Here is a 14431-nt window from a genome sequence, read left to right on the forward strand (position 1 = left end):
GTTTTTACTTAATACAGGAATGTTTTGATCCCCCTTCAGGCTACCAATACTTTTGCACATATTTCACAGTTTTCCTCTGCAATAAATAACAGTAAATATGTCATTGCTTGATTTAACATTTCTGTTCTGTTGCTTTAATTGAACTCAAGCCTATCTCTAATCACACCACTGACATAAGCTACCTTAGACCTTGGATGACCAGGAATCAGCAAACATGGCAAATATCAGCCAGACATAGAGCCTGGATGTCTGAGACAATCAAGCGTTATTAAATCAACTCTTATGCCACTGCCTTGTTGCAGTAATCTGTAACCTTTAGCAGTTGTTTTGTAGACATGATTCTCATTGTGAGTTAAGATGTAAATAAAAAACAAACAAAAACAAACAAAAAACAAAACAAAGTAAGCACAGACAAATACACCACAAATGACAAGTATGATCAGTTTTTCCATCAGTCTCTTTTACACTAGAAATTAACAGTGCAGTGCCTTTGCACAGTATTGAACTGGAAGACGGAGAAAAAGGAGAACCTAGCAGACCTCTGACAGACCACTTGGAAAAGATAGTGGCTACAAAGTCAAAGGAAAGCTACAGCAGACCTAAGAAATAATAACAGGAGGTGGATTGTCATTTTCTTGTGTATAGGGCAAATAATCATGGGTTGAAAAACATGTTAGGGAATGACTTCACCTTTATGTCAAAACAATCATTTAAACAAACAAGCAAACTATCAGAAATACATACACAGTCACACAGACAGATATACACATATGCATAACAATAAATCATAAAATCCTGTTACACACAAAAAACAGAGTAATATGAAATAAAGACATAAACACAAAGATAAACACAGTGGTGTTATTACTAAGTGGGAGTACTAGTTAAATGCAAGATTAAAAAGGTATCTTTAAGAGTTTCTTGATATTATCCATAACTATCTGAGCTTTCTTCTCCAATATTTTAAGGTACACTTTTCCAGAGCTTTGCTTTGTTTTTTCAGAAACTGGGAAAGCTGCATTCCCAATTTTCCTCCGTGGGGAGTATTGCATATAGCTAACAATTTGGCCTTGGAAGATCTAACAGAGTGAGTAAGTAGAGTGACAGACGTCTTTCAAATGACATGAGTATCCTTTCCTATATAATGAGCATTCATAAACATTGCTGAATTTAGAATTGCTTCTTCAGTGAAAGTAGGAATGTTACAATGTATGTGACACAATTACATGTATAAAAACATGCATTCAGTTTCTTACATATAAACAGAGATTTTTTTTTTATCACATAAGTGGGCAAAACATATTTTTTGATGCAGAATAGTCTGTCTTTTCGACATTCTATTATAAAATAGGTCATAAAGCAATAGTCTAAAGTAAAAGCACCTAGAATCTGCGTGGGCTACCTCTCAGCACTGATCATGAATCCAGTATAAAGTCAGTTTTTTTAGAAGGCCAGGGGGTACAATGTACTATGTTTTAAGGATTTCGCCTTTGGCATTCCTCTTTCTTAGTGAGTTGAGTCACGAGGGCCCAGACCTTTGTAACAACTGAAAGTGTAATTCAGTTGTTTACCAGTAGGCTGAAAAAAGGAACAAATGCAGGTCAGTAGCACAAACATAAAGGAAATGCAGGCCAGCCATGCTTCTGAGAAATCCCCTTTGCATCAATAAAGCATTATATATTAGAATATGAACCTACATAGAGGAGTACTTCTTGTTTATGCGGTGATTCAACTTTCGTGTAAACAATATTTGTAGTTAATATCAGGGTGGAGGCTGCCTTTATAGAAGCAACTACCCCGTTCTCTTATTGATCAAAAGCTGACGCGACAGGTGTGTTAACCAATCAGAATTTGTTGTGGTGAGCGTTTTGGTCCAATCAGCACGAATTATGCAAATTCCGAAACAAAGTTCCCCCTGTAGCAGCACGGCGATTGCAGTGAGCCTCCCATGTTTTATTTTCTGTTTAATTATCGTCGTCAAGAGGGCTGTGATAAGTAGGTATTGCTTATGAATAACTTATCCGCTGTAAGGCGCTGAAGAACAAACTGTTTGTTATGTTTGCGCTAACAGGTTTGCGTTAACCGGTAGAGAAAGCTAACTGCTAAAGCTAGCATAGCTATCTTGCTAGTTCGCCGGTACAGGCGGTCCTCTTTGTCTGACAGGGGAAGGCGTGCTCTTTTGTTAAGCTTTCCCTTTGTCCCTTCGGGAAAGAGGAACTATTGGGTTGGGATTTCACAATTATCCACAGTTCTGAAAGTATTTAGAAAATGCAGATCGCAAAAAAATACTTTTCAGAAAGCCTGATTCAGTTAACCATCTTGCTCAGTTTGATTGGAGTTCGTGTGGATATCGACAGCTACTTGAGCGGCTATTATACGCCTTTGACAGAGATTAACTTGGGTCCTAGCTCAGCCTACATCCAGACACCGTTTCATATTTTAAGAGACACTTTTGATGGATATGGTGTACACCCAAAATGTCCCGAGTTGGACTATTTTTTTGCAAGTCGTCGGCTGCTGGACGAGGTGAGGACCCTCGGTTCCCCGCGGTTCCATACACAGTTGAACGCATGGCTGGTGCACGAAGTGCCTGCAACTGACAAGGCTGACTGTGGGCCTTCAACCAGCAACAACACCGAATCTAGCTCGGGGCTAGAAAGTCCTGGCGAAGAATCCAGGGATGTCAGTGAACACCTGCCAGTCAGTGGCCCAGCAGTGTACCAGACAAACATTGAACTCGGACAAGGGCCTTGTGGCGCTGGAGCCTGCGGGTTTCTTAAAGAGGCAAGTTTTTGAATAATATGCCATAAAGTTGTAAAAACTTTCTAATGAAGCTATAATGTAACCTGCAACAGTGAATGTGGTCTATCCCTCCAAAGTACTTGATTAACTGAGGTGACAAACAGGTAAAACTTCCGTAATAGCTAGCTTAAGCTATTACTAGCTAACTAGCATAACTAACCGTTGATCTGGAAAGATGGGTGTTATCCAACAACTACGTTATTTTACTGGAGTATTTACTGGTGAACCAGGAAGCAAGTCAAAAAAATATTCTGGAATGCAAATTTATTTTCGTTTTATCAGGCTCTGTCAGGCCCTTGTCACAAATCACAATCCAGTAATGTGTCCTTAGTCAGATTATGTCACTTACATCCATAATGACAATGTGTTAACTTGGATAACTCATCTAATCAGTGTAGTAAGTAACTTAAACATAAAGCTTAATAACATGTCTACCAAACATCATATACTGTATATGCGGCATACAGCTGCCTGCTGCACTTGTCACTCTTTCACTATGGTACTTGTCACATTAAGCAATCTGGGAATAGTAACTATAGAATTACTTCAGCAGAAAACACCATGCAAAGACAGGTGTAACTAATGTCTGTACTTTATGACAACAAATATATTTTAACACTGTAATTACAACCTTTATATTCAGTCCTCCTAGTAGTGTAGTATTTCTAGAGCATGGCAGAAAGAGCTGATTGGTGGATATTATATCCCAAAGGCAGTTTATGTTGTCAGTTGTGTAACTGTATCTCTTTTCTCCTGACCCAACCACCAGCTGCACCCTTTGAGGGGTGGAGAAGTGAGACTCTGATCCCCACCCTGTTTGCTTACACAAAAGCAGTTTTCCATAGTTAAGCACTCCTCTTCCTAGGGTTGCTTTTCATGTGTATAATGTGATGTTGACTCATCTGTTGTTGATGACAAGAGATGGGTCGACATATCCCCCCCCCCCCCCCCCCCCAAAAAAAAAAAAACATAAAAAAAATTACAAGCCTTGTTGTTTGTTTTGCAAATGGCCTTAGTTTCTGAGAATATACAATATGCAGGAGCTGTATATAGTTATCCTGTTGAAGGTGTATCAATAACGTTTTGTCATTATTTGGCTTTAGTCTTAGTCTGAAAGCAAAAAGTTTGCTTTCACACTAAGACTAAAGCCAAATAATAACAAAAAGTACTCAAGACCAGTCCAGTTCTGCCCAAGTTCTGTCTGGGCTTGTTGGTCTCCACTTTTCCTGTTTGAACTGGTCTAGCAAGTGAATCAGTTATTGATACACCTTCAACAGAATAACTATATACAGCTCCTGCATATTGTATATTCTCAGAAACTAAGGCCATATATTTTTTTTTTTTAGAACAAATGAGAATTCTATTATATCTTTAATTGGAAATATTGTGAACTGTCTAATCTTGGAAGCTGGTGACCTGTATTTCTGTAGGTTTATCAGGTGACCTCCGGGGGTAATTGGCTTAACTTTTACAATGACTGCTTTGTAATCATAAATAAATAATCTAATCTTGTTTATAACAGAATCATCTCATTGAGATCAATGAACTACCGCTAGAAATGTAACAATGTTTGGAGTTCTTTACTAAGAATTAACAAATTTTTTTTCCTTTTCTTTCCTTTTCACTTCTAAACTGAATTCCCGGCTCTCTTTTCCCTACCAGGAGGAAGATGTTAAAGTTAAAGAAGAGGAGGAACCTGCTCCAGTCTCTCAGCTGGCTCACAGTTCCACACTGGAACAAGAGGTACTGTTGGCACTCTTTTATGTATTTTAATGACCGTAACAGTGCTGGATTTTTTTGTGAGAATACACAGTAGTGTTTGTCCATCTGCAATGATGCATGTATAACGTTGGCATCAATTTTAGGCTGGTTATATTGATTTAACTAGAAAATCAGGGCCTCACATTACATATTTACTGAAATTGCATCATTTTGATGACAGTGCTGTTTTAGTAACACCACAAAATATGATTAGAGAGGTTGAAGCATAGTAATTACAGTCTCACAGGCAAAGGCTTTGTTATTCAGTTCCTTATAGTAAAAAGCTACACAGAAGCTAAATATAAATTCATTTTTCTTGTTCATTTTTTTCATCAGTTACTTTGCTGTGATTGGATACTGACAACAAAACATATCACTTACTTTTTTAAATTTACATCAGATTTTCTGTGTGTTGTCTCTTTCAGAGCCTGCTGGAAGGCATCACTGCACTGTCCAGTCCAACACGCCATCCCTCTGCTACCCTTGATATTGACCAGCAGTGGAACACTTTACTTTCTGTTGCAGACCTTGATGTAAGTTTCATGTTCATCTTCATGTTCATTAAATTAAGCCTTATATAAAATTACATTAGTTTAGAGACATATACAGACACGTGTATTGCAGATTAGAGGTTTTGTTTCCCATATTGATCTAACTGTTGTTTAAGAGGATTTTCAAAGCTTTGGAGAATAAAGTTTGACTAATAGGTCTCTCTAAAATATAGGACTTGGACCCCCTTGTCACTGAGCGTCTGTCAGATCTCGACACTGACATCGCCAGCGCCATCAGCCGAAATGTCAGTCTGCATGATGCTATGCTAACCAGTCCTGGAGTGTTTGGGTTGGCATCTGATAGAACTGAGCCCAGGACCACGACCCAACAACAAAGGGCTTTCTTTCGAATGGAATCCACAGGCTCTTTAAACTCAGATGCTTCACCTGGGATGGCTGTAGGTCTTGCTGCACTCCCCTTTGCCTCAGTATGTAACATAACTGGAAATGTGTCATCAAATAGTGCACTGGGTGGCTGCCTAGATGAGGCAGTGTTTGACCAGATCAATCAGCTTGGTTTGGAAGGTCTGGACTCAATTGACAGCAGCTTGATGGACTGTTTGGACAGCATAGACCCACGGGTCCTTGAGGACTTGGAGTCAGACTCTGGTCTCTCCTTGGAGAGCAGCTCTGGAGGTCCAGTCTCTCCAGGTTGGTTCAGATTGCTTTCTATACTTGGAAGAGTTACATGTCTTAATTTCTGCTTTATGAAACTACGAAATTTTCTGTTAAATATACTGACACAGTCATTAACTCCTCACTTTGTTCAGGCTCATCTGAGATGTCATCCTCGTCCAGTTCATACTGCGAGGATGAGTGTGGAGCTACAGGCTACAGCAGTGAGGCAGAGTCAATCCCCTCTAAAGGCATTGTTGACTACACCACATCATGGCCACCTGTTGAGAGTGTGTGGCACGATCACAGCTACTCATCTGCCAATTTCTTTAACCAGCCGTCAGTAACGCTGCCTCGCAAAAACATCAAGGAGGAGCCTCTCAGCGATGACGATGGATTCCGGCTGGAAGAAGGGGAGCTGAGTCGTGATGAGCTGCGCGCCCGTGCTATGTGCCTGCCATTCTCTGTCCTGCAGATAGTTAACATGCCTGTTGAAGAGTTCCTGGAAGTTCTTGATAGTCATGGCTTTTCCCCTGAACAGGTGACCCTCCTGAGGGACATCCGCAGGCGTGGTAAGAATAAGCTGGCAGCCCAAAACTGCCGCAAGCGCAAATTAGATGCCATCACTGGGCTCCAGGAGGAGGTGGAAAGGTTGCAAGTTCAGAGAGACAAACTGCTGAGGGAGAAGCACCTTACAGCAAAAACAATGGGTGCTGTGGGCCATCAGATAAGGCAGCTGACCAGAGACATCCTGTCCCGGCTGAGGGATGAATCAGGAACACCCCTGAACCCAGACAGATTCACCCTGCAGTGCGGGGCTAACGGTAGGGTTGTAGTTCAGCCTGTAAGACGACCTGCTGTCTCCACATCTGGCAACAAAACAGACAAGAGAAAGAAGGAAAAAAAGCAATAATGCAGCATTTCCTGCTGAGACTTGATCTTTTTGGTTTTGGGATATTGCGGAACCTAATTGCCTGACTCTGGTTTTAGGGACTCCTGTTTTGCTAAAGTGTGTGTTGATTCACCACTGTTGAGAACCTAAATGCAAAAAGAAAAGACACTCAAAAAATAAGTAAAAGAAAAAAATGTAAATACGTTATTTGATGGGAAAAATGTAGATCACACACTGGACATTCTCTTTTTGTTAAAGGTGGATGTGGCCGATGGGGTAGTTTAAGGGAACAGCTAAGCTGTTGGTAATGCCAGCAGTCTCTTTGTGCCTGTTAACATTAAAGTCATAGTCTTTCTCATTTTTACAGAAAATTGTAGGCAATCACGCATGTCTAAAAGTCAGCTTGGCCAGGATTGTGATATTTCCAGACAGGATAGAGATCTAAGAGGAGTATTTACCTGTAATCTTGCCTTTAGTGTTTTCCTACTCGGTATAAGAATGAGGTTAAAGGGTTGTATTTATTAAACTTTCTTAGGTCCATGAAATGCTTATAGAACCGTTAAGGACATTTTTCCCCTCTCCCAAAATGGTAACCTTTGGTCAGCGTGATAAGAATATTGGGTTATTACAAGTCCAAAGTTTACTGATTTGTTCCCAGTATTTGAGGGCATGCACTGTTTGAGTAAAAAAAATAAACTGAAATAAAAAAAATCAAATAGATGTCTTTTGCTTACATGTCTTGATGACGTGCAGTATACCAATGACCCAAAGGACTTGGCCTTAATTTGCATTTAATGTGTTTTGGTAAATACGTTTGTACATCATACATAAGTGCATATATCCATAACAAAAAAGTTCTTGCATAAGAATTCAACTATAGTTTAAACCCTTTCATTTGAAGTGTTTTAGAGTTTTTGGCAAGATTATTCTACCTCACAGCTTAGTTTTTGTTAATTTTGGCTACATAAAAAAAGCCCCCACCCCGCTTTGCTTTTTTTCTTTCTTTTTTGTCTTTTGAAGTGCACTCGATAACAATGATTCCATTATAAATGTGACCATAATCACACATAAAAGATTCAATTTCTGAAACAGGAAAAATAGAATCACCAACTTTATTTAAAAGGTCTGAATGCTGTTTGAATGTATGTGTTTGTTTGGGGTTTTTTTGTTTTTTTTTTAAATATTTATTATCTGAGAGTAGAATCAAGTGATATTAAAAATCTGCATCTTATTTATGTGTACACACAAGTAGTCACCTGAGTGAGTAAACTGAAGAAAGATGCATAAAGTATTTGAATAGTGATCAATCTGAAGCACAATTTGACTGAACTGAAATTTTGACTTCTTTACAAGTACTTGTGAGCTTTTTTCTTTTTGGATAAATTTGATTCTCAGGCCCCAGTTTTGTTTTTTTCTGGCTAAAAGTTGAAATTCTCTAAAGTGCACTTGTTTAATACAAATCCTTCATTATCAAAGTCACCCCTATTAAACAAACTGCTAAAAAAAACCTAAATAATAAATTACTGATTGATATTTAAGAAGTTTGAATGTTGTTTGGATGCCTCCTTTTTATATGTATAAGATTTTTTGACAGTTGAAGTATTAATAGAGGTCGCCATCCTGTTCCTGGTTATGCTGCGCAATAAGTCAGCTGAGTGAGTGAAATTGAGAGAAGTCCATGAAGTAGTTTATGCGGCTTTCAGTTTTCTTTTTTTCTTTGTTTGTATTTTCTTGTTTGGCGTGAACCTTTTCTTTGCTGTTTGTATGAATTTTATTTTCGTAAATATTTGCTTTGTTTCTGAAGTTAAATGTGTTTGATTCCATTGTGATTTTTGAAAGTGTGTGTTTGCTTACAGAACTTGAGTTGCTCCTGCAGACTTTTTAAAATAAAAAGAAATCTTTTGAAATACTTTTGAATGGCCTTGATTTTAAAATCAGCATATAGGAACATATTATTCAAAAAATGCAGTCTTAAAATATCAATAGATATTATAGATTAGGGATTACAAACATAAGGCCTGGGGGCAAAATTGGCCTGGCAACGGATGCAATCTGAGCCACCGGACAGCTTTTTAAAATGTGAAGGATGGTACACGTTTTGGATTTTTTTTTTAAACTGTATTTTCACGTGTTTTACAGCTTTTCTTAATGATAAAAATCCTACTCCCATCAGTAATCACACCAATTTGAGTAAGTCATAGGTAATATTAGATAAAAAAACTTAAATGACAGAAACGTTTCTGATTTCTGCAGTGCGTTCACAGTAAATAAATAAATAAGGATATAGTCTATCAATAAGCAAAACATTTCTATTATATAGTTACAGGACAGTCTGGGCAATGAGCAACCATAACTACACATGCATTTCCTACAATCTTAGATTGTAGGATTATTTGTTTGTTTGAAATAAATTAACAAACAAACAAACAATCTAAGCCAAAAGAGTCGTGCTGACTGAGTTCTCCTGTTTAATACAGCTTAATTTCTTTATCATGCAAAAATAACCGGCATATACTGTTGAAATTGCACTTCTTTTTCTTATATTAAGATTCTGCAGACATTAAAGGTGTAATTAAACCTCTTTACACTGGTCCGGCCAACAAAATTGGCTGCATGTGGCCCACGATCCAAAATGACTTCGATATCCCTGATGTAGAGTTCTAGGCTTCATCATCTACAGGTTTTGGAGAGCGAAAAGCGTTTTCTAACCGGGCTTCCGTAGATGGTGCACAAGTATGCGCACAAGAATGCGCGTGAGTAGCTTTTGGCGCCCGTGCTGTTGATCCACACTTTTGTAGACATAAAGAATCAACTGACCGCGTGGAAAAGAAGTGCCGTTGAAGCGACTCTCTTGTTTTAGGGTATGTATGCAGATACCGACTTTTTTCAAAAAAGGTTATCATTAACAGAGGTGTCAGAGTTAATTGGTTCACTGTAACGAAATAGCAGTATATGCTAGCCAGTTGTTTTACCATCTGGACGCTGTGTCGAATGAGAGAGAAACGCTCTGTTGACTACAGTTGCAGTACTTTAACTTCAACAGGCAAGCGAAATGTAACGGTGTCTGTTCCTTGTAATGCTGTAGTTGTATCAGATCTTAAGATTATGTATCCGTTTCTAAAACGTCGAGTGTCGCATTAAACTTGAGTACGTTATTGTTAGCGCAAGTTACGTTAACGTTACCCGCACGCTTTTTTTGTGCCAGCGCACCTATTTTAAGTCCCTCCGCATTGCAGTTGACACAATAAAAGTGAAGTAGGTTTTCTCTAACGGTTAAAGGCCAGCTAAAGTTAGCATGCAAGCTAACGTTGTAAGAATTTGGCTATCTTTGAATACTTTAAGAGTTTATCGCTAACCTAGCTAATGCTACGTTTTTACTTCCCTTTGGTGGCCATCCCTTTGTCAAGGTTGCCTAATTTTAATACCCCAATGGGCAAATAACAGTCTTCATAGTTAAATTCGTTTACGATCCAGGTGTTTGTGGCGGCTTTAGGGCCTATGGCCAATCCTAAACGTGGATATCAGGAGCACATGAATGTGAAGGATTTGTTATTATCAAATTCCTTTTTTGTTTGTGTTTTTAGATCACAAAATGGGAAAGAAGCAGAATACAAAGAGTAAGAAGGATGCACAGGATACACAGGAGGAACCTGAAGAATTCGTTGTGGAAAAAGTGCTGGACCAGCGTGTTGTGAATGGGAAAGTAGAATTCTACCTCAAGTGGAAAGGATTTACAGAGTGAGTTGGCTGGGACTCCTGCCCCCCTCCTGCTGAGCTGGAAGTGCTTCCCTGGTATGGGGTTGTGCTATACTTTTGTTTGAGGTCATTGTGGTTGCATGAAGACGGTGCCTTCATTCAAACAAGCTAGCTGATGCTAGTATTTGCATTTTTTTTTTTTTTCTAAATGGAAATCAGTGTGAATTGATGCAATGCAATCGTTGACTCTCTTTCTGCTCGTTTAGTGCTGATAATACTTGGGAACCAGAGGAGAACCTGGATTGCCCTGAGCTGATTTCAGCATTTTTGGAGGCTCAGAAGAACGTTAAGGAGAAACCTGCACCTGTTAAGAGGAAGGCCTCCACGGAAGAGCCAGAGACGGAGCCTAAGAAGAAGGATGTGGTGAGTTCTTGCAATTAGCATGTCCTAGAGACAATTTAAATTTAGGACCGTCAAGCTTAACACGAGGGCCATTCAGAGAAAGGGTTGCATAACTTAAACAAAGACAAGCATTATAATAAATGAATGTATTATAAACAAATCATATTTGTGCTTAGCTAGGGTGGTGTGTAGACATTTAACTTAGCATTATACTTGTATAATTGTGACAAACCTAATTTTGAATAAGTCACTCAGACCATTCTCTTGAAATGCAGCTGCTTCTGAACTTATGCTAGAAAGTGCAAGGATTTTAAATGAATCAAAATGTGTTGTTTTGTTTCCTTCCCATCTTATATGCCTACATTCTCTGTTGTAACCGCCTACAGGCTGAGAAACCACGTGGCTTTGCTAGGAACCTCGAACCCGAGCGAATCATTGGCGCAACAGACAGTAGCGGGGAGTTGATGTTCTTGATGAAATGGTACATTTTTATGCAATATTTCTGGTCATTGAAGAAAAAAAAATCTATCTTTGTCTCCTTGGAAGCAAAATATAATGAAATGACTTAGTTCAAGACCATTGCGCAGTAATGTTTTGTTAATCTTGGGCAGTGTAAGTCATAGGATGGATGTGCATGGTATACAGTGAGTCACTGGTGTTTCATGCTACAATGGCAGACGGCCAGTGAATTCAAAAGTATTGAGTGCTATGATTTCTGGATCCTTCACAGTACAAATAATTATCCTGAAATATTGTAATGGCAATCAAAGAAAGTTTAAAGTGAAGGAAGTGTAACTGAGTGGAATTACTTGGATAACCATGCATTTTATTCGTGGAAGGGGAGAAATTTAAGTCTTTCTCCCTGTTAGATACACACCAGTCAGCAGCTGATGTCCAACATTTCAGTTGTTTCCTGCAAAGAGGTTGTTTGTTTGTTTGTTTTTATTTATTTATTTTTAAGTTGTTTGCATTTGAGCTCTTAAAAATTGGAAACTTCTTTTGTTTCACTAAATGTTTTTTTCTTAAACCCTTGAACTTAAAGCTCAGTGTCTACACTTCAGTTGCTTTTCACTGCTTAGATCTTGCTACATGGTGTACAGAGCCACAGTTATGAAACTGTCTCTGTCCAGGCTGTGTTCCTGCTGTAAACTTTTCCTCAACTTATAAACTTAGTTGATTTAAAGTACATTAATTTATGCTGGCTTTCTATAATGTTCCTCTCTCAATCTGCCTTCTTTTAGGAAAGACTCGGATGAGGCAGATTTGGTCCCAGCCCGTGAGGCCAACACCCGCTGTCCTCAGGTGGTCATATCCTTTTATGAGGAGAGACTGACCTGGCATTCCTGTCCAGAGGATGAAGCCCAGTAGTTCTTCTCTGCAACCCATGCAGTAGTCTACATCAACATCGTCAACCTTTTCCTCAGGACTGGATTCCTCCTGACTTGCCTTCTAGGTCTAGCTAAATTAGTCTTTTTTGTTTTGTTTGTTTTTTTATTTTGGAAGAAGTTTCAACACTTGCATGGCAGTCGGTGAGTTCTGTTGTAAATATAAGCTTAGCCGATTATGAGAACAGGTGATAGTGTTTTGATTAAGAAGTAAAGAAAGAAGCCTTCTTGTGTTATTGTGAATGACTGATCTCTTTAGCCCCTTTTCAGACACGAGATGTACAACAATGTTGGCTTCAGCAGTCTGCTCAGCAATCTGTTATTTCAACATGGATTGCGCTTATGTTCCTAATGGCTTCATTTAAATGTATCCAAGATGGTGAAGGAGAGCTCTGTAGTACGCACAATTTAGCCATACATTCAGAAGGCTTGTTTGTGGGTGAGGTGCAACTACAGTTTTGATTGGTTTTCTCACCCTTTTTCAATAACAGCACAGGATCTGACTGTGTGTCACTCAGAGCTGTGCACTTCCTTCTGGAGTGTGAATAGCAAAAATGCTTCATAGAGGAATGATGCTGTATTTAAAGTCAATAGCTAAAGTTAAGACTAAATGTGATGCATAGATTTGAAATTTAGGGCATTAGCTAGTGAGCTTTGCAACTCAGAGATTCACAAGATACAAGTACAGTTGTAATCCAGTGCATGCATGTCGTTAATAATACTTGGTTTAGTTTAGGTGCTCATTTAGACTTGAAGTCAACACATTCAGATGCAGCCAGATTCATGGAAGCGAGTGCACAGCTGAAAAAGGACGGTTGATTAGGGCCACTTCCACCTTCATCTTTGTTTAAATGTTTTAAATTCCAAAACGCTTTTCTCACTCTGCCACATTCTTGCTCATGTTTTCTACTGTAGTGATGTTTTGTTCCATAAATACTTTTTGTATACTGTCTTTAAATATTGTTTGTCGTTCTAATAAAGGTTTTATGCCAGATTTTTTTGTCTTTTAGTTTTGCTTTGTTTTTCCAACTACAAATACAGACTTTACTGGAAGTAATTCACAGCGAGTTGCATATGAAACAAAGTTAACAATTAGGATTTCCTTATGTTCCTAATAGATGTTTCTTGGGTGAAGTTTTTTTTACAGTTTTGTCTTCATGCTGCAGTGCTTTGGTTTTCCTGTGGTTTCACTCTAAATGCAAGACTGCATAATGGCATGGGAGATAAGACAGTGAACCTTTGTGCATTACTGATTTCTGTGGGAAATCACTCAAGTTTCTTTGAAATTAAGTGACTTGGACAAGGTCATGATAGATATCCAACCTTTAGTCCTAGCAGGAAAAAACAACTGCGGCATGAACGTTCACCTACAAATTTGATAACAAACGGCTAATTTCTCTGAAAAGTTTATGTTCTGTAAATGCTAATGAGTAGGGAGAAGCCTGCAGAAAGGATACAGGGATGGAAAATGGTCTGTTATTCTCATTTCCTCGTAAGTGTTAACTTTTTTTTTTTTAAATTGACATCTTGATTAAATCGAATATCTAATCACAGCAACACAGTCATGTCTTATCTGTTAAGTGCTTGAATCATTTCAATATAGACATACAGCTATTTTAATGGAAATTAAATGTCAGTGCAGCAATTTAAAGTGATATAAAACATGCTTAAAATAATTCTTGGTCTGTATATTTCACATATTTCTGGTGTCAGCTTTTGTCAACTCTGAATTTCACTTAATTGGCCATAAAATGTAGAAATCGTATAGAAAATGGTGCTGTTTTGTAACCGTCTGTAAAAGCAAATGAAAGTTTCTGTTGACACAAGATAAAGAGATCTCTATATGCAAATTACCATCCAACCTAAGGTCACGTCTCACTAGTTTCTTGATTCACTCTTGAACTGGTCAGAGGGATTGACGCCAACTGGCTTTGGTAAGATCTCTTGGTCTTCAATTTTAAAACTGTCATTGTATACAACTATGCATGCTGTGGGCTGGAGTTCACATAGACTAGGTGTCAGTGTCATCTCTGACGCTTTGATGCCTTGATTTGAGATTTTGATTTAATTTTGAAACTTTTGATTTATTAGTTGAAACGAAGCATAACGCAGCCCATGATGTGATATCTCAGATAAGGTTTTGGGATGTTGTTTTTGTACCGTATCATGCTGCAGTTGCCTGTCTGTCTCTATGTCTCAGCTTCACCTTTCAAAACTAGCATGCGTATCTAAATTTCATCTATAATTGCAGTGAAGCAGTCATGGACAACTATGTTAACAATTAAAGTCAGAACAATGGACAGCTATTAAATTTTGATTTGTTTGTT

At 38.4% G+C, this 14431-nt stretch overlaps 2 protein-coding genes across 3 annotated transcripts; both read left to right on the top strand.

Annotated features, from left to right (window-relative positions):
* The first annotated feature begins 1878 nt into the window (after nt 1-1878).
* nfe2l3 (nfe2 like bZIP transcription factor 3) lies at nt 1879-9485 on the top strand. The gene is made up of 5 exons (XM_085148864.1): nt 1879-2784; nt 4465-4545; nt 4989-5096; nt 5288-5765; nt 5885-9485. The coding sequence occupies exons 1-5, from the start codon at nt 2269-2271 to the stop codon at nt 6640-6642; spliced, it is 1941 nt and encodes a 646-aa protein (XP_085004990.1). The 5' UTR covers nt 1879-2268; the 3' UTR covers nt 6643-9485.
* Nucleotides 9350-13098, top strand: cbx3a (chromobox homolog 3a (HP1 gamma homolog, Drosophila)). 2 transcript variants are annotated; one of them, XM_085148869.1, is made up of 5 exons: nt 9350-9482; nt 10206-10359; nt 10584-10740; nt 11106-11200; nt 11961-13098. In XM_085148869.1, exons 2-5 carry the CDS (start codon nt 10214-10216, stop codon nt 12085-12087), a joined length of 525 nt encoding a protein of 174 aa, XP_085004995.1. In that variant the 5' UTR covers nt 9350-9482; nt 10206-10213; the 3' UTR covers nt 12088-13098. The 2 variants fall into 2 exon arrangements, with proteins under 2 accessions (XP_085004995.1, XP_085004994.1); XM_085148868.1 differs by lacking the exon at nt 9350-9482 and adding an exon at nt 9535-9664.
* The last annotated feature ends 1333 nt before the right edge of the window (nt 13099-14431 follow it).

This window comes from Neolamprologus multifasciatus, chromosome 22 (assembly GCF_963576455.1).
Source record: "Neolamprologus multifasciatus chromosome 22, fNeoMul1.2, whole genome shotgun sequence".
NCBI lineage: Eukaryota > Metazoa > Chordata > Actinopteri > Cichliformes > Cichlidae > Neolamprologus > Neolamprologus multifasciatus.

What these genes read in the sequence shown, in the direction of transcription:
- cbx3a (XM_085148868.1), top strand. Translation starts at nt 9,574, where the DNA reads ATGCTAGCCAGTTGTTTTACCATCTGGACGCTGTGTCGAATGAGAGAG. An exon ending in AAGTGGAAAGGATTTACAGA is followed by an intron (nt 10,360 to 10,583) that starts GTGAGTTGGCTG and finishes CTGCTCGTTTAG; the next exon opens with TGCTGATAATACTTGGGAAC. An exon ending in TTGATGTTCTTGATGAAATG is followed by an intron (nt 11,201 to 11,960) that starts GTACATTTTTAT and finishes GCCTTCTTTTAG; the next exon opens with GAAAGACTCGGATGAGGCAG.
- nfe2l3 (XM_085148864.1), top strand. Translation starts at nt 2,269, where the DNA reads ATGCAGATCGCAAAAAAATACTTTTCAGAAAGCCTGATTCAGTTAACC. An exon ending in TTTCTGTTGCAGACCTTGAT is followed by an intron (nt 5,097 to 5,287) that starts GTAAGTTTCATG and finishes TCTAAAATATAG; the next exon opens with GACTTGGACCCCCTTGTCAC. An exon ending in TGGAGGTCCAGTCTCTCCAG is followed by an intron (nt 5,766 to 5,884) that starts GTTGGTTCAGAT and finishes CACTTTGTTCAG; the next exon opens with GCTCATCTGAGATGTCATCC.